Here is a 27,745-nt window from a genome sequence, read left to right as displayed (position 1 = left end):
TCAGCCTCGGAGTGGGGAAGGTCGGTGGGTATGGTGAACGCACGGCAAGGGTTAGGGCTGGGAGAAATGGGGTGCCAGGGATTGGGACTGGTGGAGGGAAATGGGAGGAATAATTGGGAGGGGAGCTGGAACTATGGGAAAAGACCTTGAAGAGAGTCAATTCATCCTCATCGTGTGCCAGGCTTAGCCTGATCCACTTCAAGGTGGTTCATAGGGCCCACATGATGGTAGCCCGGATGAGTAGGTTTTTCGAGGAAGTGGAGGACAGGCGCGGATGTTGTGGGGGAAGCCTGGCGAATCATGTGCATATGTTCTGGGGGTGTCCGAAGTTGAGGGGATTCTGACAGGGATTTGCGGACATCATGTCAGAAGTCCTGGAAGGGAGGGGGACTCCGAATCCAGAAATGGCAATATTTCGGTTATCGGAAGATTCGGGGGCCCGGGGGGTAGGGAGGCCGATGTTCTGGCCTTCTCCTCCCTGGTGGCCCAGAAATGGATTTTGCTGGGATGGAGGGACTTGGAACCCCCAAAGTCAGGAGTGTGGGTTAGTGACATAGCAGGGTTTTTCAGGCTGGGAAAGATTAAGTTTGCCTTGAGAGGTTCAACTTGGGGGTTTGCTCGGAGGTGGCAGCCGTTCATCGACTTCTTTAAGGAAAACTGAATGTCAGCAGAGAGGGGGGGGGGGGGGGGAGGGGAAAAGGGGGGAGAAAATGGGAGGCATGGCAGTGTAAAATAAGGACAGGGAATCTAATATACGAGTAGTTGGGAGCGAGGGCGGGAGGTTAGTTGGGTTTGTTATTGTGATGTAGTTGCGTGCATCGGGCCGCTAGGTTGTTTAGAATGTTAATTTGTTAAACTGTGAAAATTACAAATGCTTCAATAAAATATTTTCTTTAAAAAAAAATGAGCAACTCACAGAAGTTGTGGGGATAAATCAGCTTCAAGTATTGTTTATAGAAATTATAAATATTGTTAGCTAGACTCTCATGGTCAACTGACCATGGTAAGAATTTTGCAAATGGAGAGCAAATGCACATCAAATGTCTGAGAACTTTGCAAACCATGAATTTTTGAACTGAGGTTTTCCTCTGTTGTACTGTTTTTCATTCCCCCTCTCCTTTTAACTCCTATCTCACCCTGAAGGTGGCTGGCTATGAACATTTGATGGAGAGCACCACAGCTTTTGTTTGTACTTTGTGACATTTATTTGATTTTTTATTTAAGTGTGTGGTGGCTACTGGAAGGGGGTTGGGGAGGCAGAATCTTACCAAGTTGCTTGCTGTCGGCCAATCATTTCAGCCTGCCCTTATTTCACCAAAGCACTGTCTCTTCCCTACTGCTCCTCCAATCCTACCTGTGTTCTAATGTCTATCCACGTGTATTTGTGACTCTTATTCTCTGATACTTTTAAGGAAGTCCAATTCTGGCCCCAACCTTTTCCTTTTCCCTGGATCTACTCCACATCTTACATCAAGACAGCTTGTGGACCTTGCACACTTCATCAACCAATGGCCCAACTAGTTCACATCCACCATCACCAGTCTCTGGTTGGCAGGACTTACTGCATTCAATAACTTTTCCGTTAAATCCACTTGCTTTCTCCAGATAAAAATCTCACTCTTGGAGCATGCATGGGTTTTCAGAATGATATTAATTTGTTTCAGATTTCTACACATCACTTACCTTTCTGACTCTACCTTTCCTGGACTTCTTTCTAGGTAAGTTGGAGGTAGAAGGAGAGACTGAATAGATTCTCACTGTAAATTATTCTTCAGAAGTCTTAAGTAATTTGTTGTGCATCTGTTGTTCAATACTTTGAAAATTACTTTTTGATATATTTATGTTGCAGGGACAGGCTTATTTTACGCTGACTAATATGTTTTGATGGAAAAGGACTTGGATACAGGAGTGCAAACGTGCATGTTCACATCTGTGTCGTTTACACAAACTGAATTTCTGGCAAATACAATTAGGAAAGCTTGGTCTAGATATGTACGGATTATTTTTCTGTCACTGCCCATGAGTTGGAAATTGTGTCTTATAATGTATGGGAATAAGGCATTAATTTACACAGAATAAGAGCAACAGATTTTTATTACAAAATATAATGGGAGTGTTTATATTTTTGACATAATTATATGATTGCCTATTTTCATGAGATTGTAAAAGAATGGCTTGTATTTTCATATGTTTGCCTATCTCTAAATGTGAACTACGTGAAGATAGCCCAGGTTGTTGGTAGCTTGGCATATAATACTGCTGAGTTGAGGACATTGCTGGTCCGCCACTGTAGGGGTGGCGATTCTGAGGATGTAGGATATCTGGAGAGGTAGGTAGAATGTGGAAATATTATGGAGCAAGAGAATTTGCGAATACTGTGTTTCAGCACTACTGGATCTGATGTGTTAAGATTCTGGAAGTGTTGGTGAATGGCTAAAATATAGTGAATGATGGACTTTGGCTGTTGGCAGGTTACAGGCAAAGTTTGGAGAAAAAAAAGTGGTGAATATGAGAGGATGTTTACTTGTGCATTAGGAGTCATGATTAGTGGAATAGCTGTGTTGGGAGTGTGATCCTGGTGTATGGTAATTCTGAATACGGGGACTACTGTATTTGAGAGCTTTGGAGAGAATCATCTGTTTCTAAGAGCATAGGTGTCTGATCTAGGTCTGCTGTTAAACACCCAGGATCTGGCATTGTTCTTTTTGGGAGTAGGTGGGTTGGGTTTTACTAGTATTGCTGGGTAGCTGGAGGGGATGTAGGAGAATGGAGACAGTAGCTTTGATCCATGTCCCTTTCACTTGAGGAATATTTTGCAAAAGCTGGGAGTTTGCTTTTAGTTTTTTTTTAAGCTCTAATGCGTCTACACCAAAGATGTTGGCAACTGCAATTTAAACACATTGAGCATTTTGAAAAAATGGCACTTCGTTGCAGCTCAATACCTGGCAAGTGGCATGGGGAGACACTTGATCGTGGTGGTAATAGGAGTTGTGGGAGTGGTAACCGGGGGTGGTTAGCAGTGTACTGACTCTTGGGATAGGATGGGTTGGAAGCTGATGTAGCTTATTCGCTAGGAGGATCAGAGCTGGAGTTTATTTAATCTTTCATGGAATGTGAGCATTGCTGGCAAGGTCAGCTTTGTTGCCCATCCCCAATTGCCCTTGATAAGATATTTGTGAGCCACTTTCTTTAACCTCAGCAGTTCATGTGGTGAAGGTACACCTGCACTGCTGATAGGGAAGGAGTTCCAGGATTTTGACACCGCAACAGTCGCGGAATGCTGACATAATTCCAAGTCAGGAAGGTGTGTGTCTTCGAGGGAAACATGCAGTTTGCTGACTTCCCAAGGATATGCTGCCCTTCTCTTTCTCAAGTGTATGCTGCCCTTCTCTTTCTAGGTGGTAAAGACCATTTGTTTGGAAGGTGCTATTAAACCAGCCTTGACGAGTTTCTGTAGTGCAATCTCTGTATTCCCAGCTCAGCCTGTTCTATACGATCTCTTGCTTCCCTTTCAACCCTTGAGTTGCGATTCTGAAGATGTAAGATATCTGGAGAGGTAGGTAGAATGTGGAAATATTATGGAACAAGAGGATTTGCGAATACTGGGCTTCGTGTCTGTGGTGATACACCACTGTACCTCCCTACCATTGTACATAGTATATAATAGTTGTGCGTAACGTGGCCCTGTAATACTGTGTATTGTACTGTAACTCTGCAGAGGTTCGGTCACTGGTAGGTAACCCGACCTGGCCACGGAGAGCTCCGCCTTAGCCACTCCCCCGGGAGTCAGTATAAGAACCTCTTCTGGGACAGGCCCCATTCTGTCTGGGGTCGTCTGTGTCGGGTAAGCCTCCCTTGTAGTATATTAAAGCCTGAGTTAAAGTCTCATGTCTTTGTGGTTCTTGACGCTTAGCGCATCAGTGTCCTAAGCAGTCATTGACCCTGTTGTTTATACTTCCTGAGTAAAGGGAGTTGGGTCGAAATGTCTGGACTTGTATCGGTTACCTGAGTATCAATCCTTTGTCTTACAGAGATGGGCTATTAAAATGCTAATCGGTTGGGGGTTTCGATGCTGACTGGATTCTTTGCTCACAAATATACATTCAGGCTCTGTGCCTGCTTGAATCTTACATTGTCCACATTTCCCTTTAGGCTTTGCGAACGTCCATGTTTCTTGTAAGTGGCCATTCCAGATGGCTACAAAATGAACATATTGGCTGTAAATCTTACCCAAGTATCATTTATTTCATTTGTATACACATTGGATGGGTTTTCAATTTATCCTTTGGATTTATAAACTTAGGTATAAAATCCAGATAAATAGCAGTTGGTTCCAAGAAAGCAACGTTAAATATATTTTCCAAGAAAGCAACGTTACATGTATTTTGAAAAGATCCTGAGCTGTAGGGTACCTTGTTTTGAAAGCCGTTGTGGGTTATTTCTTAACTTTTTTTGAACAATTGCCGAGTGTTAATGTATAATTAGTAATATTTAATTGATGTTTAAAAAATGAGTTTTGTTTGATATTTTCTACCTTTTTTAAAGGTGACAGTCAGATAAACAATAAGAAGGAAAGGAAAATAGTTTCCCAGAAGCCAAAGGGAACCACTGAATACATGGTAAAAATTCAATTACTGATTTATAAGATGTATAATTACTTTAATGGTTATCTAGGTAAATTGCCTACTCTTGCTCCTAATTCTCATGTTCTAAGAAAGAACTATTCTGTCTAATTCCATCTTCCAGCTCTTGGTCTGTAGCCCAATAGGTAACAGCACCTCAAGCACAAACCAGGTGTCCTTGATTAATAAGGGGGTTTCCTGACTAACAAGCGAATCAGGGGTTATGGGGAGAAGGCAGGAGAATGCAGATCTAAACCATGGTCGAATGGCGAAGCAGACTCGATGGGCCGAATGGCCTAATTCTCTTATGGTCTTATGGTAAATGTGGCTAAAAAGTTGGGTATGGCAAGAGAAATTGTACGATAATTGTCAAGAAATAGAACATACAGTGCAGAAGGAGGCCATTCGGCCCATCGAGTCTGCACCGACCCACTTAAGTCCTCACTTCCACCCTATCCCTGTAACCCAATAACCCTTCTTAACCTTTTTGGACACTAAGGGCAATTTAGCATGGCCAATCCACCTAACCTGCACGTCTTTGGACTGTGTGAGGAAACTGGAGCACCCGGAGGAAACGCACGCAGACACTGGGAGAACGTGCAGACTCCGCACAGACAGTGACCCAGTGGGGAATTGAACCTGGAACCCTGGCGCTGTGAAGCCACAGTGGTATCCACTTGTGCTACCGTGCTGCCCTCATATGTAAGAGGCAATGAGAAAGAGATATTCTTGCATAAGTTGGCGAATATAGTATAAGAGATGCAGTTCAATTTTTTAATATTTTGTAGGCTGAGTCTCAAGATACACTTAATACCATCGCATTGAAATTTGATGTTACTCCAAATGAACTTGTGCAGATTAACAGGCTTTTCAGTCGTGTTGTTGTTCCTGGTCAGGTATGGCTTTTGTAACTTTGTAGAAACTTCTGAAATAATTAAATGTTTGACATATTTTTGGAGGTTGCTTAAGTTTAATGTGTCCTATGCACCTTTCAGATTTTATTTGTACCAGATACGCATTCTTCATCTGGTGCAGCCAATTCCTCAGACTGTGGTAGCCCTCTAACTCCACCATCATCTGATGCCGAATATGATAAACTTCCAGTAAGTATTCAAGTTGTTAATTAATCTTTTTGTTCTAGAAATAATAAATTATTTGTACATCCTGTTAGACCAGAGGATTTTGAAATTTAAATATGTATTAAAAAGCATCTGCTGAACTGTTGAAATATAGTTCTCCGTTCTTAAACTACCTTCATTGAGGTAACCTTTTACTTGTAAAAGTTAAATGCGCAGCTCAAAGATTGGTGTGGGGGAAGTACGTGCCGATTCGTGGGGCACTGGCAGTAGTCATGGGGAAAATGGGAGCTATCCTTGGGACTGTCTTCACCTGAACCATGCTGGGACCAGTGTTTTGGTGAGTCATATAACTCGGGTGGTAGAGAGAACTTTCAACTAAATAATGGTGAGCAAAGAAATGAAATTTGGAAGGTGTGTTAAATAAAATACAGAAGACATGGCAAGAGAGCACGGTAACAATAGGGAAATGGTGATAAGAGCATGACAGGAAGGGATGGAGTGTACAAACCTAATGGTGCACCAACAAATACGGCTTGAAGTTGCAAAATTAGGAAAAAGACAGAACTTAGGGCAGTGCGGTAACACAGTGGTTAGCACTGTTGCTTCATAGCTCCAGGGTCTCGGCTTTGATTCCTGGCTTGGGTCACTATCTGTGCAGAGTCTACACGTTCTCCCCATGTCTGCGTGGGTTTTCTCCCGGTACTCCGGTTTCCTCCCACAGTCCAAAGATGTGCAGGTTAGATGGATTGGCCATGCTAAATTGCCCTTCGTGTCCAAAAAAGTTTAGGTGGGTTTACTGGGTTACAGGGATAAGGTGGAGGTGTGGGCTTAAATAGAGTGCTCTTTCCAAGGGCCAGTGCAGACTCAATGGGTCGAATAACCTCCTGCACTGTAAATTCTATGATCTATAAGGCTGCTATCTGAATGCAGATAGCATTCATAACAAAACAGATGAATTGATACCACAAATAGAAATAAAGTTGATTTGATAGCCATTCTAGATTCATGGCCACAAGCCATTTCAATTCCAGCCTCGGGTGACTGTGTGGCGTTTTCACTTTCTCCCCATGTCTGCGTGGGCTTCCTCCGGGTGCTCCGGTTTCCTTGCACAGTCCAAAGATGTGCAGGTTAGGTGGATTGGCCATAATAAATTGCCGCTTAGTGTTAAAAAGGTTAGGTGGGGTTACTTGGTTATGGGGATAGGGTGGAGGTGTGTGCTTAAGTAGGGTGCTCTTTCCAAAGGCTGGTGTAGATGTGCTAAATGGCCTCTTCCTGCACTGTAAATTATATGATTCTAAGCTGACAAAGACTGGGACTTGAATATTCCAGAGTGTGTGATATTTCTGAAGGACACGAAGCTAGGCCGAATGGCCTATTTCTGCTCCTAACCGCATGTTAGTATGTTGTAAACTTAATTTATTGATCTAACCGTTACAGGATGCTGATCTTGCAAGAAAAGTAACTGCAAGGAATTTCCTGTCCTCACCAGTGCATTCACAATCTATCGTGAGAATAACTTCATCAGGTTCAGAAGACGATGAACCACTTACTGAGAAGTTTTTGAAAATGAACTGCAGATACATAACAGATGGCGAGGTAACCAGAGTGATTAGCTTGATACATTTGAATCTTTGTCATTCTTAATTCTGGGCAGCACGGTAGCACAGTGGTTGGCACTGTTGCTTCACAGCGCCAGGTCCCAGGTTCGATTTCTGCTTGGGTCACTGTCTGTGCGGAGTCAATTGGACTCCAATAGGAGAATTGGACATTCTGAATTCTCCCTCTGTGTACCCGAACAGGTGCTGGAGTGTGGCAACTAGGGGATTTTTATAGTAACTTCATTGCAGTGTTAATGTAAGCCTACTGGTGACACTAATAAAGATTATTATTATCTTTGTTTCTGGGGCGAACTGAGAATCTAACCATGTAGCTTGAATACCTGAAGTCCAAGTGTAGTAACTGCCCTACTGTTGACAATTGATGTAATTTACCGTTTCCACCAAGAAAGCACCATAACTCTAAGATCATTTCAACTTTTTCCTTGCCTTTCTCAAACATTTTTACAAGTTCTGCACATAAGTGAATTTTGTGCAGAAAATTGTAACAAGATTTCCTAGCAATGGTATAAATTCCTTTTTAAATTTCAAAAGTACAAAAAAGAGAATCCCAGAACAAGAATCCTTTTTTTAAGGTATAAAAACTGCCCTTTCACTTGCGATGGGAGTGGAAAGAGGAATTTCTAGTTCCGTTAAATTTTAGTCAATGTTTTGCAGAGATATTCAATTTGTTTCTATAATCAGAGTTAGATACATACTTCATTCAAAGTATCAGCTTAAGATATGGTCATGCATCGCTCTTGTGTGAATATGAGGCTGAACATTAAAAAAAAAAAGAAAAATGCATTTTGGTTAAGAGAATATGGACTACAGATGGGAATTATATGAACACCCATCATCCTTGGCTATCTTTATTGGCTACCTCGGTCCCAGAACCATCTAGGACATTGCTCCACCTTAGCTGAATTATATTCTCTCTAACTGTGAGTCTTTAGCTGTATCTTCATCCCCTCTGTCTCTGTATTATACCTGGTTCCACATATCACTATTGAAAGCTGAATGTTTATAATAATTTTTAATAGTGTCACAAATAGGCTTAGATTAACACTGCAATTAAGTTACTGTGAAAACCCCCTAGTCTCCACATTCCAGCGCCTGTTCGGGTACACTGAGGGAGAATTTAGAATGTCCAATTCATGTAACAAGCTCATCTTTCGGGACATGTGGGAGGAAACCGGAGCGCCCGGAGGAAACCCATGCAGACGTGGGAAGGACGTGCAGACTCTGCGCAGACAGCGACCCAAGCCGGGAATCAAAACCGGGTCCCTCGCGCTGTGAAGCAACAAATGCTAACCAGTATGCTACCATGCCGCTCAAGATGTTGCACCTATGATTACCCCGTTGAACAGTAATTTTGGCTCCGTTTTTCCCGTCTTTCAGGCTTCAGCTCATAATTATATGTGTGGTGTAGACGTATGGAACTTTTTTTGGTAGGGGGAAACACCATGGGCGGGATTCTCCATCCGCAGTTGGGCAGAGAATAGGTTCCGATGCCAAAATCACGACGGGTGCCCATTTTTTTTTTTAATAAATGTTTTTTTATTGGGTTTTTGAACAAAGTATATTTACCGTTATGTACACAGAATAAGATATATAAGAGAAGGGCACACGCAAACATTCCAAAAAAAAAGTAATAGTAAAAAATAAAATAAAAAATAAAATAACTGGTAGGGTATCATGCACCAGCTCAACAGCAGCAACTCTGTGCAACTGGCAAAATTATTTACAACAAATAAGTAGGCAACTGCTGGTGGGGAGGGCAGGGGGAGGGGGGGGGGGGCTGGAGACTGGGGAGGTAGATATACATTTGGGTGCCGGAGAAACAATTACAGAGGGCAATACTTGAATGGGTCTGGTGTTGGTGTTGTCACTTGCTTCTCCTAGACCAATCTCGCTGCTGTTGTCGTCTCGCGCTCACCTCCGCTTCAGCCGTTCCTCCAGTCTTTCGCCTGTATTCTCCTTGTTCTCTGTTCCTGTAGATGCCAAGTTTGTTATCGTTTCCCGTGCCCTCCTTCCGGCTATCATTTCCCTGCCCCCCCCCCCCCCCCCCCACACACACACACCTCCCTGGTTCTCCTCTCTTGTTCCCTGCCTCTTCCGCAAGTCTCTTCCCTGCCAAAGTCTGGGGCAAGACCAGAACATGTGGGCGTGGTTGGCCGGGCCTCCTTGGCACCGTTCACATCTATCCTCCACCTCTGGGAAGAACCTACTCATTCGGGTTCTTGTTAAGTGGGCTCTATGTATCACTTTTAGCTGCATCAGGCTGAACCTTGCGCACATAGAGATGGAGTTGACCCTATGCAGTGCTTCGCTCCAGAGTCCCCACCCTATTTCAATCCCCAGGTCCTCCTCCCATTTCTTTCTTGTTGAGTCCAGTACGGTGTTGGCCCTTTTTTTCAAAAATGTTTTTATTCTCCATTTTCACATTTTCCTCCCAAATTTACACTCCACCCACAAACAGTAAACGGTAACAAATACAAAATCAATCCCCTTAACAATACCAACGATCCCATCCTCCCACCACCCCAAACAACGGCCCACCTGTCAATATATGCATCCAATAAAACAAACCCTCCCACGGTGGCAACACAAAAACAAAGGAGAAAAAGGTGTCCAGGACCGCCATGGTCACCATTGACCTACAGAGTCCACTCCCCCTCCCTCCCCTACACTCAACGCCCTCCAACCTCTGAAAGAGTACCGTACATGATACCCAAGAGTTGTAACCCCCCCCACCCCCCAGTCTCCAACTCCTCCTGTTCACTGCCTCTTGTAAAACTCCTCCTCCCAACCTCTGTTCCGTCCCCCCAACTTTCCACCCCGGCTAGACCACTCGGACCCTGTTCTGCCGGGCTCCGATGGCCGCAGCCCCCCCCCCCCACCTCACTCCCGTTCACTGGCCGGCTTAAACCAGGCAGCATGGAGGCCCCCGGGTCCCTTTCCCCCTTGCCCTAGGAAAGCCCAGAAATCCCCTTTTAGCATACAAACCTCGCATATCCACCTACACCCCAAAGAGCCCTCATTTTGAGTGAAAGTCCCATCACTTCCCTTGTCCAAATATATACAACATTGACTCCTTTAGCCCATACACCCGCACGCAGTGAAACAAAAAAGAAGAAAATACAGTCATGAGGTTACATCGGCACATGGCCATTTCTCAATATCTCAGTTCTGCCACATCCTTCTGCCTTCGCAAACTCCCCCGCTGCTTCCGCCATTCCAAAATAAAAGTCCCTGAGCTTGTAAGTCACCCTCCGCCTCGCTGGATATACACCTTGCTAATGTACAGTGAGTGCCCTCTTCACCCGGTTGAAGGCAGCCCGCCTCCTCGCCAGCTCCACCGTAAAGTCCTGGTATACAAGTATACCAGCTCCAGCCCACTGCACCACCCGCTTCTGCTTGGCCCAGCTCAGGACCTTCTCCTTCACACTGTATCTACGGAAGCATAGAGTCACTACCCTTGGCGGCTCATCGCCTTTGGTACAGGCCTCCACGACCGATGAGCCCGATCCAGTTGATATCGGGAGGGATCCTCCCCCTCCCCCAATAATTTCGCCAGTATCGCGGCAAAATACTCAGTCGGCCTCGGTCCTTCAACTCCTTCGGGCAGCCCCACAATCCTCAAATTCTGTCGCCTGGATCCGTTTTCCAGATTGTCCATTTTTCCTCGCAGATCCTTGTTAATGTCCATCTCCTTCCCCATCGAGGCAAGTTGATCACCGTGCTGCAATACCGTCTCCTCCACTTCCTTCAGCGCCTCCCCTTGCTCTCGCACCTCTGCCACACCGCCTTCGTCACCGGGGAAATCGCCTCCTCCACCAGCACACTCAAAATATCTCTCATCTCCTTCCTCATGGTCTCCATGTATTTTGTCAACTGCCTTTCGAATTCCGCAGCCATCACCTTAGTTATTTCTTCAGCCGTAAGCAATGCGGCCTCCCCTGGTGCTCCAGCCTCCGTTTTCCTTGGTGACCCCGCAGTGACCTTTCCACTCCCCGACGGACCTTCAGCTGTTTTCCTTACGGACGTTCTTTTGCTCACCCTCTACATTTTTCTTCACTGTGCCTTCACTCTGACGCCTCTGTGCCTTCTCCCTGCTTTTGCCGTCTCCGTGGACCCTGGGACCAGGCTTAAAGGCCCGAAAATGCCGTTCCCGAACCGGAGCCTTCCATTGTGCGGCCGCCTCCTGCCCGCCATCACCGGAAGTCGCCCGGTGTTGGCCCTTTCTACCAGTAGGTCATACATGTCGCTGCAGTTTCCTTCATCTAGTATGCTTGCGTCCAGTAACTCTTCCAGTAATGTCTGTCGTGGCGGTTGTGGGTACGCCCTTGTTTGCTTTGGTAGGAAGTTTTTGATTGTAGATACCTTAGCTCGTTCCCCCTGGCTAGCTGGGTGGGTGCCCATTTGATGCCAAATCGCGATTCTCCGTCTCTTCGACAGCGACGTCAATGCAGTCTGGAACGAACGTACAGTAAACACCGTTTGCATATCATTAGCGGGGCCGACCTGGTATTCTCCGGGGCCTCACATCGCCATAGTTTGTCAAGGTGCCCTCTGGCTACAGCCGACCCATCAGCTGAATGAGCGCCCTCCAGCACAACCAATGCCACCTTTTTGGCTGGGACGAGTGTGTATGGGGATTGTAATATGTATATGTGGCTGCAGCTTGTCAGCCTCCGCAGTGTCAATCATGGACCCGGTGAATCCCGCACCATTTCTCATTAGAATCAGTTGTGTTCCACATGACGCCGGTGCTAGCCCCTCCACAGTAGCGGAATCGGTCCAGGTGTGGCACCAGTTTTGCTGTCGTGAAAGTCCACAAATTCTGCATTGGCGTCAACATTTATTCTCTGAAACGGAAAATCCTGCACCATGTTTTGCTTGAGATGGGCCTTTATTGCCTGCTCAGTGAATAATGAATGAAGCAGTGACACTATTTGAAGAAATCATTCTTCTTTATGTCTAGACCAGCATTTTGTTCTCTGCCATGACCACAAAAATCAAACGCTGGTCATTCATGCCTTTGCTGTTTGTAGGATATTGCACTGTTTACAAAACGGTCCTTGCAATACAAAGGCCCTGGTCTTCAGAGAAGTAGCATTGATCGTCGGATTGCCACTGTGGTTCCCCCATTTCTGTGCTGCTGCACATTCTACTGGGACCCTTCAAGCCTGGTTTCCATAGAAATGCACGGCCCAGCAGCCTCAAGGAACCCAGTTGAAGTGGTGTATAGTAAGGGAAAGACAAGACACTCTCCTTTATTACAGCACTAACTGCTGAATGGTAAATTTAGATGAGGTACCAAGATGAATGTGGATGAGGTGACAGTTGAAACTTCCTGGGTAATTCCCACAGAAGTCCACATATCAGGACTTCCACAGGGAACTGATATGCATCTTTATTTGTAAGTCCAGTCTCTGGCAATCTGGAGACCGGAAGATTTGGGTCAATGTATTTATTTTTGTTCCAGAGGAGGACAGATGCTATATAAATGCAAGATTTTCTTTCTTATTAACTTTGGAATTTAGGGACATTGAAATTAAGATGTCTTCCAATCAGTCTAGTGTGTAATAAGTTGTAGTAGAGAGCATAACATTTTTTTAAAGTAAAACTGGATCTGTAGCTGCTATTTTAATTTCATTTTGTATTCGGAACATTGTACAATTTCCTGTTGTTTTATCACTTTCAGGGTGTAGTAGGAGGGGTTATGATTGTCACTCCAAACAACATAATGTTTGACCCCCACAAGTCCGATTCCCTTGTCATAGAGAATGGTTGTGAGGAATATGGGCTCATTTGTCCCATGGAAGAAGTCATATCCATTGCCTTATACCCTGATATCTCGCACATGAAGATTAAAGATGCACTTCCTTCGTAAGTAATTTTTTAATAACAAATTTGTTTAAAAGTTATTTCTGCTTTGGAAAATCACTTTGCTTTTTATATGTAGGATTACATGCCCTTAATAGTAAAATTGCAGCATAATTTGTAAAAGTAACACATAACAGCCTCCCGTAACAGCCTCCCCGAACAGGCGCTGGAATGTGGCGACTAGGGGCTTTTCACAGTAACTTCATTGAAGCCTACTTGTGACAATAAGCAATTTCCATTCCATTCCAGAAGACTAGCTGATAGAAAGTGAAAAAGACACTGGCTGAAACAAGGAGTACTGGATCTACTAAAGGATAATTACATGCTTTAAAAATTAATAAAATTGAGAAAAGCATCGATTCATTGCATCTGCAATATTTACTTTGCCTGTAGGCTTTATAATACAAAAAAAAACAGTTCAGAATTTGCTTTGCATGTTGCTACAGTTTCAATCATTTAAATCATGCTAAGAGTTCTGGGATTTGTAGATTAACATAATTGATATAACTCACCTTGTAATCTCTTGTACATCATTGTATGTGTGAATAAGTTTAAGTTATTTGCCTGATTACTTTTGTTTCCTTTGAAACATTTTAGATTTTGTTTGACTTTTTTGTGTTCATTTGTTAATTTTTGGTTTAACATCCCATTTGCATACATCATTTATCCTGACAGTGATATACCAAAGGATCTCTCTCCTCTGTATAGGCCTGGAGATTGGGATGATTTGTCTGCTGAGAAGGACCTAAATCCATTTAATCGTTTCAAGGGCATGAGTAAAAATCAACAGTTGAGGAAGCATGATTCTTTGGAGAACTGTTGTCCAGTCCAAAGAAGTATGGATGATGCATTTGATGAAGTTTTTACAGAACTTGCGCCATCCCCAGTTAAAGAGGAAAGTGCTGCACCTTCTCCTAAAGTTATTTACAGATGTGCTGTTGAAAATATACAGTCAAAATCCAGGACAGTGGAGTCTGAGCTGCAAAGCAATGAATGTTACCAAAATTATTCAACTAAAGAGAAACCAACCGATATATCTGATCCAGTGGAAAGTAAGAAACATGACTTACTTGTGAAAATTAGAGATTGCAGTGACCAACGAACCATGCTTCAAAAAACTTTGACTGGACAGTTGTCAAAAATGTGCATTCATTCTTTCGAAAGTCCATCGAGAATGGTGGTTCTTCCTTTAGATGAGGGTAATTCTGTGAACAGTGACATTACCTGTAACAGTAACATTTCAACTGCTAAAAGCAAAGGCGCCCACCTGGATAATGACTTGAGTAAAGGGAACAAAGTTCCCTCAATGCAGATTTATTCATCTAATGTTGGTCAAAACAATGAAACGGCAAAATCTGCTCTGAAAAAAATAATTGAAGAAGATAATTTTGAAACTGGTTGTCAGTCAGAAGTACAAGCTTTCTTCAACAAACTTAAAGGACCAATCGAAGGTAAACAGCAAATATTTCACTTTACATACAATTATAAAATCTCAGAATTTTACAGCAGCTTACCGATCATACTTGCACCTATCTGTGAGCGTTACACTTTATTCCAATCCTGGCTTTTCCTTACAGGCTACTAAAATTTTCCTTTAAATATTTGATGCTTCTCTTTTAAAAGCTACTAATTGGATTATATTTCTTTCACTGTTTCTGGGGGCCAACTGTTGAAGATTCTTAGTTGGGTAAAATGGGTAAGAGCGAGATGCATTTTGGGAGGGGCGAGAAAGTATGAGAAAATACAAAACATGGAATGATGTGCAAGGCTGTGGAGGAACTGAGACACTCTGAGGTACAAAAGCATGATTCTTTGAAAGTGAATGCAGTTATATAATGGTTTAGAAGGGATTAATGGCACGATCGAACGGCTTTGTCGCGGCCAACTAGGTGAGATTTGCAACACTCAGAACGCCCTGCGAGATCTCATTCTCGCAAGACAACACGATCTGGATCTCGCCCTCGCTGGGCGAGATCCTATTTAACTTATTTAAGTATGCCATTAAGTTCATTTAAATATATCCGCGCCCAATTCTCCCGAGGCCCGGGAACGAACGCCCGCGCCTGGGTGACCCCTCCATGGCGCTGTTTAACACTCGTCCACACAAGTGTGGATCAGACATAACATTTGTGGGGTCTCCCAGGCCATCAGAGGCCCCTAAGTGGTCAGATTATGGGCAAGGTGGTACCCTGGCACTCCTGCTGAAACCTGGGCACCTTGACACTGCCAATCTGGCACTTTGGCACTGCCACCTGGGCACCCAGGAGGGTGGCTGCATAGCACTGGCAGAGCCACTGTCTGAGTCTCAGGCTGGCAGTGCCCACGTGTCAGGTTGCCCGTGGAAGGGATTGGGCGTGGGGGTACTTTGCCTTTGAGAGGTGGGTGGGTGCTCGAAGACCACCTAAGAGGTAAGTTGGGGCAGTAGGGCTGGTCTGAGGCCATGGTGGCGTCCGATCGGGGTTGAGAGATCGGGGTGGCACTTAAAAATGATGTCCCGGTCTCTTCCTGCAGTGATGAGCTGAGGTAAGTGAGTCCAGTTTGATAGCGGAGTCGTTCTCGCCACTTCCCATACCGAGAAAGAGCTCGTTGTATGTGCCCAAAACGGGGCTCTAATTTTTGGGCCTTAAATCACGCTCTTAATTACACAATTTATGAAGGGTTTCGGTAAAGTAAATTGGGAAGATTATTTCTGCTGGTCGGTACGTTGGTAAAGAGGAATATAAATTTATGAACACTAAATGAAGATTAAGAGACATTTTTGCACAGTCGGTTGTTGGAACATATAATGTCCAACCAGAAATATTTATGAAACAGATCCATCATCATCTTTTAAAAAGGAAGGTGGAAAGTATTTTAAAAGAGAAATTTAAAAAGGTGCTGCAGTGATGCATGGGTTGAAATAATGCTGCTGTAAATGCTATAACGCACAAAGAAAGTCAACAGTGTTTTTGGTTTTATAATTGGGGAGTACAGTACAAGAACAAAGGTAAATTTGCACAAGGCAATGGTTAGGATGTGGTAGAGTACTGAGTACAGTTTTCCACTTGCACATTTAAAAAATATTATTTCCAGATATGCTTCCATCAAAAGAGGAGAAGAGTAAGAAACCACCCATGTTCCTCTGCATTAAGGTTGGGAAACCTATGCGAAAGTCATTTGTGTCACATAGCGTGACTACTATGCATCCATATGTGAAGAGGGGGAAACAGCCTGAGTATTGGTTTGCTGTTCCACAAGAAAGGTGAGTTCTTGAATGTTTAGATATTATATAAGTCAAAGGTTCAGTAGCCATTTTGTAATAAACAAATACTTAGTCTTAGTTTAATAAAACAAATGTTGCAACATTTTGAAATTGTTTGTGTCTTTTCAAACCATTATGTAGGAGTTAGGGACAACGGCACCTTTAATGTAGGGCAAAGTCTAAAGTATTTCATGAAAGTGTAAACAGTAAAATTGCTGCTAAGCTAACGAGGATACAGAGTTGGGTTTCGGTGGGGTCTTAAAGGAGGAGCAAAATGTGGGGGGTTGCAAAGGGATTTAGGAAGAGAAGGCTGGAAATAATTTAGTTATTTAGATATTAAAGTCATCGGGACAGCGAATTGTAGATGGATGATGGTGGCCATTGGAAGGCCTTGGTGGAACCATCCAGAAAGCCCAAAGATGTCCAATTACAGGTTCCAATTGTCTCTTAAATGAACCCAGGGTTTTTGCCTTGAAAACTCGTCCACCATATATTGATCATTTTTGTGTGAAGAATTATTTTGTGATATTCTTCCTTCTTTGTATTAATTTGAACCTATCCCAGTGGAATTTAGATTCCAGATACTTTCCCCACACCATTGAATGTTCTTTATAAGATAATTTCTTTAGCACCTCCTTTCCAGGCCAAAAAAACGGAACTTTCTTTAGTCATTTCTTCTAACTCAGACTTTTGGTATTAGATATTAGTCTTGTGGCACTTGAATTTCTGTGCTGTACTCCGAAAACGCTCTGACCAGAAAACTATACAGCTTGATTCACAAGTTTAATTAATTTATACTCTACTGCTTTGGCTATGTAGTTAAGCGTTATATAGGCCTTGTTGATTGCTGCTGTGCATTGGTTGAACGTGTTTAATGTCGAGGCTATTAAGGCTTGGAGGTGTCTTTCAGATTCAACATTTATTAGTTTAGCACCATTCTAAAGATATTCAATTTTCTTGTGGAATTCAGTGCTGTGCAATCTGTTCATGAAGCTGACCTCTACCTGTATGCTTTTCTGACAATCTAAAGCAACCTTTGGACAAGAGTATAAATAAGTAGTCGAAGTACATAAACCGTTTGACATTTGATTGATTTTCTATGTAAAACATTGACTAGAGTATTACAAGCGTTCAGATTTTTCCACATTGAATAGGCATTTTGCAGATGAGAATTATTGGGCACTTTGTGTACTGGCTTTTTGTATGCTTAAAATTATGAAAGAGGCAGGAGTCAGTGCTATCCAAATATCTGAATTATTTCTCAACACGCAACTTGGTTTTGATTAACAATTTTCTTGCTTGCATGCACGGCATTCATATCTTGGTACGGGAATGGTGCATGCATTGTCTTGCGTACCCATGTCATACCAATTTTCATAACAGTCCAATTCATATTCAGTAGAGAATTATGATTCTGCATGTTGCTAATCAAGTTTAGTATATCAGTTAATTATCATATTTGAACTAAAAAAAAAAAAAAAAAAAAATCAATTTGTGGGGATGGGTCCACTAATCATGTTCTGATACTTCAAACTCCCAGGATTCACAATTCATTCACAAAGCGCTGCTTTATGCAGGCCTTTCCGAATATCTGTAGAGCAGGAGGCACCGCTGGCTGCTTTCCACGTGACGAATCACCTAGAGTGATGCATACAGTTGCATCCCCTGTGGGTGGCCAAAATCATTGAGTTCAATAGGCTGATGCTGTCGCAGGATACCAAAATTGGTAATGAATGTGCAGGCAATGGTTTACTTATTCACTTCTGGCAGAACAAGCCTTAGGAAGAAAGATGGTCCCTGTTCTAGAGTCTATAAGGGGCCACACAAGTTGTAACTAAAGTGCTTTTGGCTTAATTGTGCTCCGGCAACGTGGGTGGAAGAACTGTTGTGAGTTGCTTGAGGAATTTGATGGTTTGTGCTGACTCCAGAAATACAGAAGGCAACATTGCCTTGTATAGGTATGGGGCCAGTAGGTGCAGGGCAACTCACTCTGCAACATGAGCATGACTTTCAGAGACTGGAACCTCTGTGAGTGGCAGGATAAGGAGGCCCTACCCTGAAAGGATTTTCTGGGAGCACTAGTCTTACACTGCAATGATCCAGGAGTGATGCCTCAGGAGGAGGTTTCCTGTAACGAGGTAGAGACAGGGTTGGGTCACCTCCTTCATGAAATCTAGACTCTCAAACCAAGGTGAGGAACAAACCTTCTAGTGGCAGTGAAGATCACCATCATCTTTTACTTTTGATGCGATTGATCACTCCAGGTGGAAGCTGGCAAAATCAGCAGCATATCACGGTTTGCTGTCCACAGAAACATCACAAAGGTGACAAGGATTCTGCAGGAGGGGAGGGGACTTCATCTTTTCTCTCTGAGGAGGAAAGACCAGACTGGAAGGTCATGTGAGTTCACTTGATAACAGGCTTCTTGATGGTACAGGGCTCCACGTAAATGGTTCTGTGTACCCCTCCACCCACCACCATGTCAACGGGGAGTGAAAGGCCAGGGCTTCCACTGAATTAATGTGCAGCTTGTATGCAACTTCGAGAAATCACCTGTTATCCTCATAGCTCCAATGATGCTTTTATCCTGCAACAGGCAGAAATTCCCACCATCTCCACCCTTCCTAGACAGAGGCCAAGATGAATGTTCAGTGATGAGGGTAAATCTCTTCAGCCATCTCACCATGGTTACAGGGCCTTCAAGGAAAGACATGGAGCGACATGTAGCAAGCTGTCGGTCTTCTTGAGCAGGGACCTCGCTGCTTAAACCATTTGGGACCTCCGCAGTGTGTATCTGAGTTGTGGTGGGCTGTGTCCTTCACGACTTCACAGTTCGGAAGGTCCAGCCACAACCACCTGGAATCTGGAGTCCAACTTGAAGGAGTCGTATGAAGGAGATCATATCCATCACATGATTGGTTAAAAAGAACTTCCCCTCAGCATGGATTCAGCATTCCCTTACAGTACATTCATTTCATATTCCCATGACAAAGATTCCTTGGCCAACACCAATCAACAAAAGCCAACAGCAAAAACTTTAACTCAACAACTATCCAGCAATATTTTAATGATAGAAAAGGACAAAATGATCACCTTTGTCTATCCCCCTCGATGCACGTCTTGCGAGTACCTTTACCTGACCTAGTGTTCCAACATAGTGCTGCTGCAGTATGCCTGGCAGAGAGCTGCTGATTTTCTTTGAGGGAGACTCTGCGTTTTGAGGGCCCATCTTGGGACTGCACCACCTCAAGAATGGGTGGAAATATTCTGGGCTGGCTAACTGAGGAGCAACTGGCAGAGTGGCAGTGGTGGGAGGTGGAATATTGCTAAGCTGGGGACGGATTTAGCTCAGTTGACTGGACAACTGATTTCTGATGCAGAGTAAGGCCAACAATGCGGGTTCAATTCCTGTACCGGCTGAGGTTATTCATGAAGACCTGCCTCGGTTTGTGTTCCAGTGTGCCACGACCACTTCAGTGGGATGGCATCTCTCAATTTTAGTGAATAGTTTGTTGGACTTCTGAGATGGCCTGTATGTCTGGTCAAGCATTCCCTGTTTATTGGAATGGGGGAAGGGTCTTCCCGTTTTCATTTTTCATTTTATGGCACCTTCCAGGATGAAGGTGAGGAGTGAGTGGAGAAAGTGCATAAAATAGCAACTAACTGTCATGTTAGATCACCTCAGCCATGTAAATGCCACTGGCTTTGTGGCAGTGGTGCTCATTATCTTGTGGACCATGTGCTTGAGGTCACTTGGGTTGGATTTGTAGTGATCCGCTGCCAGTCATCTAGCTCTTGACCCTGTTGTGAACGACTTTTTTCTTGCAGTAGACGAGACCAAATGATGGTGACTGTCAGTGCTTATTAATATGTGGTCGATCATCTAAATGTTTGACTTTTACGGAGGTGGTGGTGTAGTGGTATTGTCACTGGACTAGCAAAACAGACCCAGAGTAATGCTCAGGGGACCTAGGTTCAAATCCTGCCACTGCAGATGGTGAAATTTGAATAAAAATAAAAATCTGGAATTAAATGTCTAATGATGACCATGAAACCATTGTCGATTGTCTTAAAAAAAAAAAACATCTGGCTCACTAATGTCCTTTAGGGAAGGAAATCTGCTATCCTTACCTGGTCTGGGCTACACGTGACACCAGACCCAAAGCAATATGGTTTTCTCTTAACTGCCCCTCAAGGGCAATAGCCTGCGACGTCTACATCCCATGAACAAATTAAAAAAGCTTACTGAGAAGAGGTACATCAGGATTTCACTTTGGTTTGTTTTCAGCTGGTCAGTGAGATGGCCAACAAGAAAAAAGAACATTTATTTAGTGCCTTTTACAATCGCAGGATGAACAAATGTTCTTTACAGACAATGAACATAAATTTCTTCCTTTTAAATATAACAGTGAAGCTATCAGATAGTCCTGCCACAGACTCTGTTCCCCATGCTACCAACTCCATCCCTCTCCCTGGCAACCATCAAGAGTACTGCATTTAATCCCAACCATATCGGTGTCATTATTAAGATCACGCAACAATACCACCCTTGCCCACATAGCTGTACTTACCTGCCGAGGAGATACTTTCCTCCCCTGAACAATTCCAAAGCACACACACTTGTCCAGAGATTGTCAGAAATTTTAACTCAATCGAATTTACCACCTACATTTTCAGATTTTCACATATATAAGCATGACAATCATGCTATTTTCCACATGGCTCTCCGATAGTAGTCGGAGCAAAAACCAGAAATAAAATCCATGAAATTTCCACAACAATTGAGTGGAACATTAAATGTTATTTTGTAAAGTACACTACATTCATCTTTTCAAAGCTGTTGTAAACCATAACGAAAGTCACTGTGCAAACACACACTCTATTCCTCTCCAACAATTCACTTCCAGCTTTATTTCAACATGATTATGTCCGAACCAGGCAGTCTAAATATCCACTGACAATTATCGAGAGGCACCATCAATGTCTACATTAAACTAGTTCTCCAGGGAAAGTCTTTGCAGAAATATGTCAGTGAAACTGATTCAAATTCTAGCGTATATTCATTGAAAGAACGGGCCACAGTGGAACGATTACCATGGAGAGAATGGCAGTCTGGAATTGATCATTCTCTCATGGCCCATGGAATGGGTTCTGTAGACTGAATGATGTTTTCTTATTTAATTGCTTTTTGCACAGCAATACAGAATTTTGCTAATCCAGAATTTCCTCTTCGACATACAAATCTGGAATTTTGCAAATCAGGAATTTCCTCTTCTGCACACGAATCCTGGATTTTAAAAATCCTCAATTTCCTCTAACGCGCACGAATCCAGAATTTTGCAAATCCAGAATTTTCTCTTCCGCACACACATCTGGAATTTTGCCATCCAGAATTCCCTCTTCTGCTCAAGAATCCGGAATTTTGAAAATCCAGACTTTCCTCTTCTGCATACGAATCCAAGATTTTGAAAATCCAGAACTTCCTCGTTCACACACGCATCCAGAATTTAGCAAATCCAGAATTTCCTTTTATGCACATGAATCTGGAATTTCTTCTTCCACACATCAGTTCAGGATTTCTTGTCTCACTGCAGAAGATCGGATACCAGTGAATTTTTACATTGGATGGGAGTTATACTGTTCACTGTCCCCAAGCACCACCAGTATTGTGATATCACATAGCACGTTGTGTTATTGGTATTCCAGATACAGTAAAATATGGGGGGAATTCAAGAGACTATTGATTTTTAAAAAAAAAAAAAATTTTATTGAGGTTTTCACAAAATATCAACAACAGAATGAAAAAGGAATCCAATAGAATTAAATACAGAACAAAATAAAACAACACCCGTGACCCCCTCCCCCCCCCATACATAAATAATAAATTAATACCCCGAATTAACACAAAGCAAACATAGCAAATATATACACCCCATCAGATCCCCCAGTGTAAACAAGCAAAAATAAAATAGAACCCCCCCCATCCCGGTTGCTGCTGACCATTGTCTACCGTTTTGCCAGGAAGTCCAAGAATGGTTGCCACCGCCTGAGGAACCCTTGTACCGATCCCCTTAAGGCGAATTTCACCCTCTCCAATTTAATAAACCCTGCCATATCGTTGATCCAGGATTCCACGCTTGGGGGCTTCGCATCCTTCCACTGAAGAAGGATCCTTCGCCGGGCTACCAGGGACGCAAAGGCCAGAATACCGACCTCTTTCGTCTCCTGCACTCCCGGCTCCCCTGCAACCCCAAATATTGCGAACCCCCAGCCCGGTTTGACCCTGGATCCTACTACCCGCGACACCGTCCTCGCTACGCCCTTCAAAAATTTCTCCAGCGCTGGGCATGCCCAGAACATATGGGTGTGATTTGCTGGGCTCCCTGAGCACCTAACACACCTGTCCTCACCCCCAAAGAACCGGCTCATCCTTGTTCCGGTCATGTGTGCCTGGTGCGCCACCTTAAACTGTCTGAGGCTGAGCCTCGCGTACGAAGAGGAAGAGTTCACCCTCCCAAGGGCATCTGCCCACGTTCCCCCCCCCCCCCCCCCTCGATCTCCTCTCCCAACTTCTCCTCCCACTCACCTTTCAACTCCACCACCGAGGCCTCCTCCTCCTCCTGCATCACCTGGTAAGTTTCCGAAATCTTCCCCTCTCCAACCCCCCCGGAGAGCACCCTGTCCTGTACTGTGCGTGGCAGCAGCCGCGGGAATTCCACCACTTGCCGCCTGGCAAACGCCCTTACCTGTAGGTACCTGAAGGTGTTCCCCGGGGGGAGCCCATACTTCTCTTCCAGCTCACCCAGGCTCGCGAACTTCCCGTCCACAAACAGGTCCCCCAACCATCTTATCCCTGCCCTGTGCCACCCGAAAACCCTCCATCTATTCTCCCTGGGACAAACCGGTGGTTCCCCTGTATTGGGGTCCACACCAAGGCCCCAACTTTCTCCCCCCCCCTGTGCCGCCTCCACTGCCCTCAGATTTTGAGGGTAGCCGCCACTACCGAGCTCGTGGTATACCTCATTGGAGGGAGCGGCAGCGGCGCCGTTGCCAGCGCCTCCAGACTCGTCCCCTCACAAGACGCCACCTCCAGCCTCTTCCATGTAACTCCCTCCCCCTCCATCACCCACTTGCGCACCATCGCTGCATTGGCGGCCCAGTAGTACCCACAGAGGTTGGGCAGTGCCAGCCCCCACCCATCCCTACTCCGCTCCAGGAACACCCTTCTCACCCTCGGAGTCCCTCGCGCCCACACAAACCCCGTTATGCTCCCGTTGACCCGCCTAAAGAAGGCCTTCGGGATAAAAATGGGGAGGCACTGGAACAGGAACAAAAACCTTGGGAGCACCGTCATCTTAACTGACTGCACCCTACCCGCCAGGGACAGCGGCAACGTGTCCCACCTCTTGAACTCCTCCTCCATTTGCTCCACCAGCCTCGTGAAATTAAGTCTATGCAGGGCCCCCCAGCTCCTGGCCACCTGGACCCCCAAATACCTGAAGCTCCTCTCCGCCCTTTTTAGTGGGAGCTCGCCAATCCCCCTCTCCTGGTCCCCTGGGGGAACCACGAACAACTCGCTCGCCCCCATGTTGAGCTTGTACCCTGAGAAATCCCCGAACTCCCTGAGCATCCTCATTACCTCCGGCATTCCCCCCACCGGGTCCGCCACATATAGCAGCAAGTCGTCTGCATAGAGCGACACCCTATGCTCCTCCCCACCCCGCACCAACCCCCTCCAGTTCCTCGACTCCCTCCGTGCCATAACCAGGGGTTCAATCGCCAGTGCGAAGAGCAGGGGGGACAGGGGACACCCCTGCCCCGTCACTCGATGCAACCGAAAGTACTCAGACCTCCTCTTGTTCGTGGCCACACTCGCCATCGGGACCTCGTACAACAGCCTCACCTACCTGACAAACCCCTCCCCAAACCCGAACCTCTTCACCTCCCACAAGTACCCCCACTCTACCCTATCGAAGGCCTTCTCAGCGTCCCTCGCCACCATTATCACTGCCTCCCCCTCCCTCGCCGGTATCATAATAATGTTCAGGAGCCTCCGCACATTTGCGTTCAACTGCCTCCCCTTCACGAACCCCGTCTGGTCTTCGTGGATCACCTGCGGCACACAATCCTCAATTCTCGGGGCTAAGACCTTCGCCAGCACCTTGGCATCTATGTTTGACAATGAAATTGGCCTGTAAGACCCGCACTGCAGGGGATCCTTGTCCTGCTTCAGGATCAAGGGGATCAGTGCCCGGGACATCGTCAGGGGCAAAGCACCCCCCTCCCTTGCCTCATTGAAGGTCCTAACTAGCAACAGGCCCAACAGGTCACCATATTTCTTGTAAAATTCGACCGGGAAACCGTCCGGCCCCGGTGCCTTCCCCGCCTGCATGCTCCCTATCCCTTTGGCCAGCTCCTCCAGCCCAATCGGGGCCCTCAATCCCGCCACCAGTCCCTCCTCCACCTTCGGAATCCTCAATTGGTCCAGAAAGCGGCCCATCCCTCCCTCCTCCAGTGGGGGGCTCGGACCGATACAGTTCCTCATAAAAGTCCCTGAAGACCCCATTGATGCCAACCTCAATCCGCACCACACTCCCTCCCCTATCCTTAACTCACCCGATCTCCCTAGCTGCGTCCCGCTTCCGAAGCTGATGTGCCAGCATCTGACTTGCCTTTTCCCCATACTCCTAAATCGCCCCCTGAGCCTTTCTCCTCTGCGCCTCCGCCTTCCTGGTGGTCAACAGGTCGAATTCAGCCTGGAGGCTGCGCCTCTCCCTCAACAGTCCCTCCTCCGGCACCTCCGCGTACCTCCTGTCTACCCTCGCCATCTCCCCCATCAGCCTCTCCCTCTGCTCTCTCCTCTCCTTGTGGGCCCTCATGGAGATCAGCTCTCCCCTAACCACCGCCTTCAGCGCCTTCCATAGCATCCCCACTCTGACCTCCCCATTACAGTTGGCCTCCAGGTATCTCTCTATGCTTCCTCGGACCTGCTCGCTCACCTCCTCTTCCGCCAACTGCCCCACCTCCAAGCGCCACAAAGGATGCTGGTCCCTCTCCTCCCCCAGCTCTAGGTCTACCCAATGCGGGGCGTGATCCAAAATGGCTATCACCGAGTACCCGGCATCCTCTACTCTCGCTATCAGCGCCCTACTCATAATAAAAAAGTCGATCCGGGAATAAGCCTTATGAACATGCGAGAAGAATGAAAATTCCCTAGCCCCCAGCCTTGCAAATCTCCAAGGGTCCACCCCTCCCATCTGGTCCATAAACCCCCTCAGCACTTTAGCTGCCGCCGGCTTCCTACCCGTCCTGGACCTGGAGCGATCCAGTGCTGGAAACAACACCGTGTTAAAGTCTCCCCCCATTATCAGGCCCCCCCACTTCCAAGTCTGGGATCTGACCTAACATGCGCCGCATAAAACCCTCATCGTCCCAGTTTGAGGCATACACATTGACCAGCACCACCCTCTCCCCTTGCAGCTTACCACTTACCATTACGTACCTGCCTTCATTGTCTGTCACAATGCTCGACGCCTCGGACGACACCCTCTTTCCCACCAAGATCGCCAGCCCCGATTTTTGGCATCCAGCCCCGAATGAAACACCTGGCCTAACCACCCCTTCCTCAATCTTACCTTGTCTGCCACCTTCAGGTGTGTCTCCTGGAGCATGACCTCATCCGCCTTCAGCCCCTTCAGGTGTGCGAACACCCGGGCCCGCTTGACCGGCTCGTTCAGTCCCCTTACATTCCAGGTTATCAGCCGGATCAGGGGGCTACCCGCCCCCCTCCCCCGCCGACTAGCCATGACCCCTCCTCGGCCAGCCACGCGCCCACACCCCACGCCCGGCCCTTTCCCCACGGCGGCAGACCCCCATCCCAACCCCCTCTACTCGTTCCAGCTCCCCCTTGACTATACCAACAGCAACCCAGTCTCCCCCCCCCCCCCCCTCCCCCCCCCTCCCCCCCCCCCCCCCCCCCCCAAGCTAGGACCCCTCCTAGCTGCTTTGCTCCCCCCATTGCACTCCCGCAACTCAGCTGACTCCTGCTGACCCCGGCCACTCCCGCCTCTCCTTCGACTCATCCCATTGTGGGACATACCCTCCTCCATTACCCATCAGCGGGCTCTCTGCCTCGCCCTTCCATCCCAAGCGCGGGAAACAACCCTCGCTTCCCCGCCCTGGCCGCGCTTCCTCCAGCCTTCAGCGCGGCCGCCTGCCCAGCCCCGCCACCTCTGACGCAGCTCCTTTTACAGGCCCAGTCCCCTCACCCCCGACTCGGGCCTCCCCCTCCCCTGCGGGGCCCCAACCCCCCCCTCCCCCCCGGACCGGCCATCCACCCCTACTCCATTTACTTACCCCCCCTCCAAGAGCCCACCCGACAGACTCAACCAAAACAGTGCCCAACCCACCCTAACCACCCACACCGAATCAAAAAGAAACAAGAGCAAAGAACCCCCCCTCAAAATGTAACACACCAACAGCAATCCCCGACCACCCATCCCGGCCCTCAGTTTGTGTCCAGCTTCTCGGCCTGAACAAAGGCCCACGCCTCCTCCGGAGACTCAAAATAATGGTGCCGGTCTTTGTAGGTGACCCACAGTTGCGCCGGCTGCAGCATGCCAAACTTCACCCCCTTCCTGTGCAGCACCGCCTTCGCCCGGTTGTACCCGGCCCTCTTCTTCGCCACCTCCGCACTCCAGTCCTGGTATACTCGAACCTCCGCGTTCTCCCAACTACTGCTCCTCTCTTTCTTGGCCCACCTGAGCACGCACTCCCGATCAGCGAACCGATGAAACCGCACCAGCACCGCCTGCGGCATCTTGTTAGCCTTGGGCCTCCTCGCCAGCACTCTATGGGCCCCTTCCAGCTCCAGGGGCCCCTGGAAGGACCCCGCTCCCATCAGCGAGTTTAATATGGTGACCACATAGGCCGCCACATCCGACCCCTCCGGGAGGCCCAGAATCCGCAAATTTCTCCGCCTCGACCAATTCTCCATCTCCTTGAACCGTTCCTGCCATTTCTTGTGGAGCGCCTCGTGCGCCTCCACCTTTTACCGCAAGGCCTAAGATCTCGTCCTCGTTGTCGGAGATCTTTTGTCGGACCTCGCGGATCGCCACCCCCTGGGCCGTCTGGGTCTCCAGCAGCTTGTCGATAGAAGCCTTCATCGGCTCCAGTAGGTCCGCTTTGATCTCCCTGAAGCAGCGCTGGATAGCCTCCTGCTGCTTCTGCGCCCACTGCATCCATGCTGCCTGGTCCTCGCCCGCCGCCATCTTGCTCTTCTTCCCTCGCACTTTCTTTGGGTTCACCACCACTTTT

At 46.5% G+C, this 27,745-nt stretch overlaps 1 protein-coding gene across 8 annotated transcripts in view; it reads left to right on the top strand.

The window, feature by feature from the left end:
* The window catches only part of LOC140410741 (nuclear receptor coactivator 7-like), a 186,315-nt gene that overhangs the window by 104,184 nt on the left and 54,386 nt on the right, over positions 1-27,745 (top strand). For 6 of the 8 annotated variants that reach the window (XM_072499253.1, XM_072499255.1, XM_072499256.1 and 3 more), the window contains 7 exons: positions 4,546-4,619; positions 5,411-5,518; positions 5,618-5,725; positions 7,139-7,297; positions 13,007-13,191; positions 13,864-14,639; positions 16,261-16,429. In XM_072499253.1, the coding sequence (XP_072355354.1) occupies positions 4,546-4,619; positions 5,411-5,518; positions 5,618-5,725; positions 7,139-7,297; positions 13,007-13,191; positions 13,864-14,639; positions 16,261-16,429 (1,579 nt within the window). The remainder of the gene's footprint in view (positions 1-4,545; positions 4,620-5,410; positions 5,519-5,617; positions 5,726-7,138; positions 7,298-13,006; positions 13,192-13,863; positions 14,640-16,260; positions 16,430-27,745) is intronic. The other 2 variants (XM_072499254.1, XM_072499260.1) reach the window with 2 other exon arrangements.

The sequence above is a fragment of the Scyliorhinus torazame genome, chromosome 4 (genome assembly GCF_047496885.1).
Source record: "Scyliorhinus torazame isolate Kashiwa2021f chromosome 4, sScyTor2.1, whole genome shotgun sequence".
NCBI lineage: Eukaryota > Metazoa > Chordata > Chondrichthyes > Carcharhiniformes > Scyliorhinidae > Scyliorhinus > Scyliorhinus torazame.
Note: the sequence above shows the minus strand (reverse complement) of the source record. Positions and strands in the feature narration are given on the sequence as shown.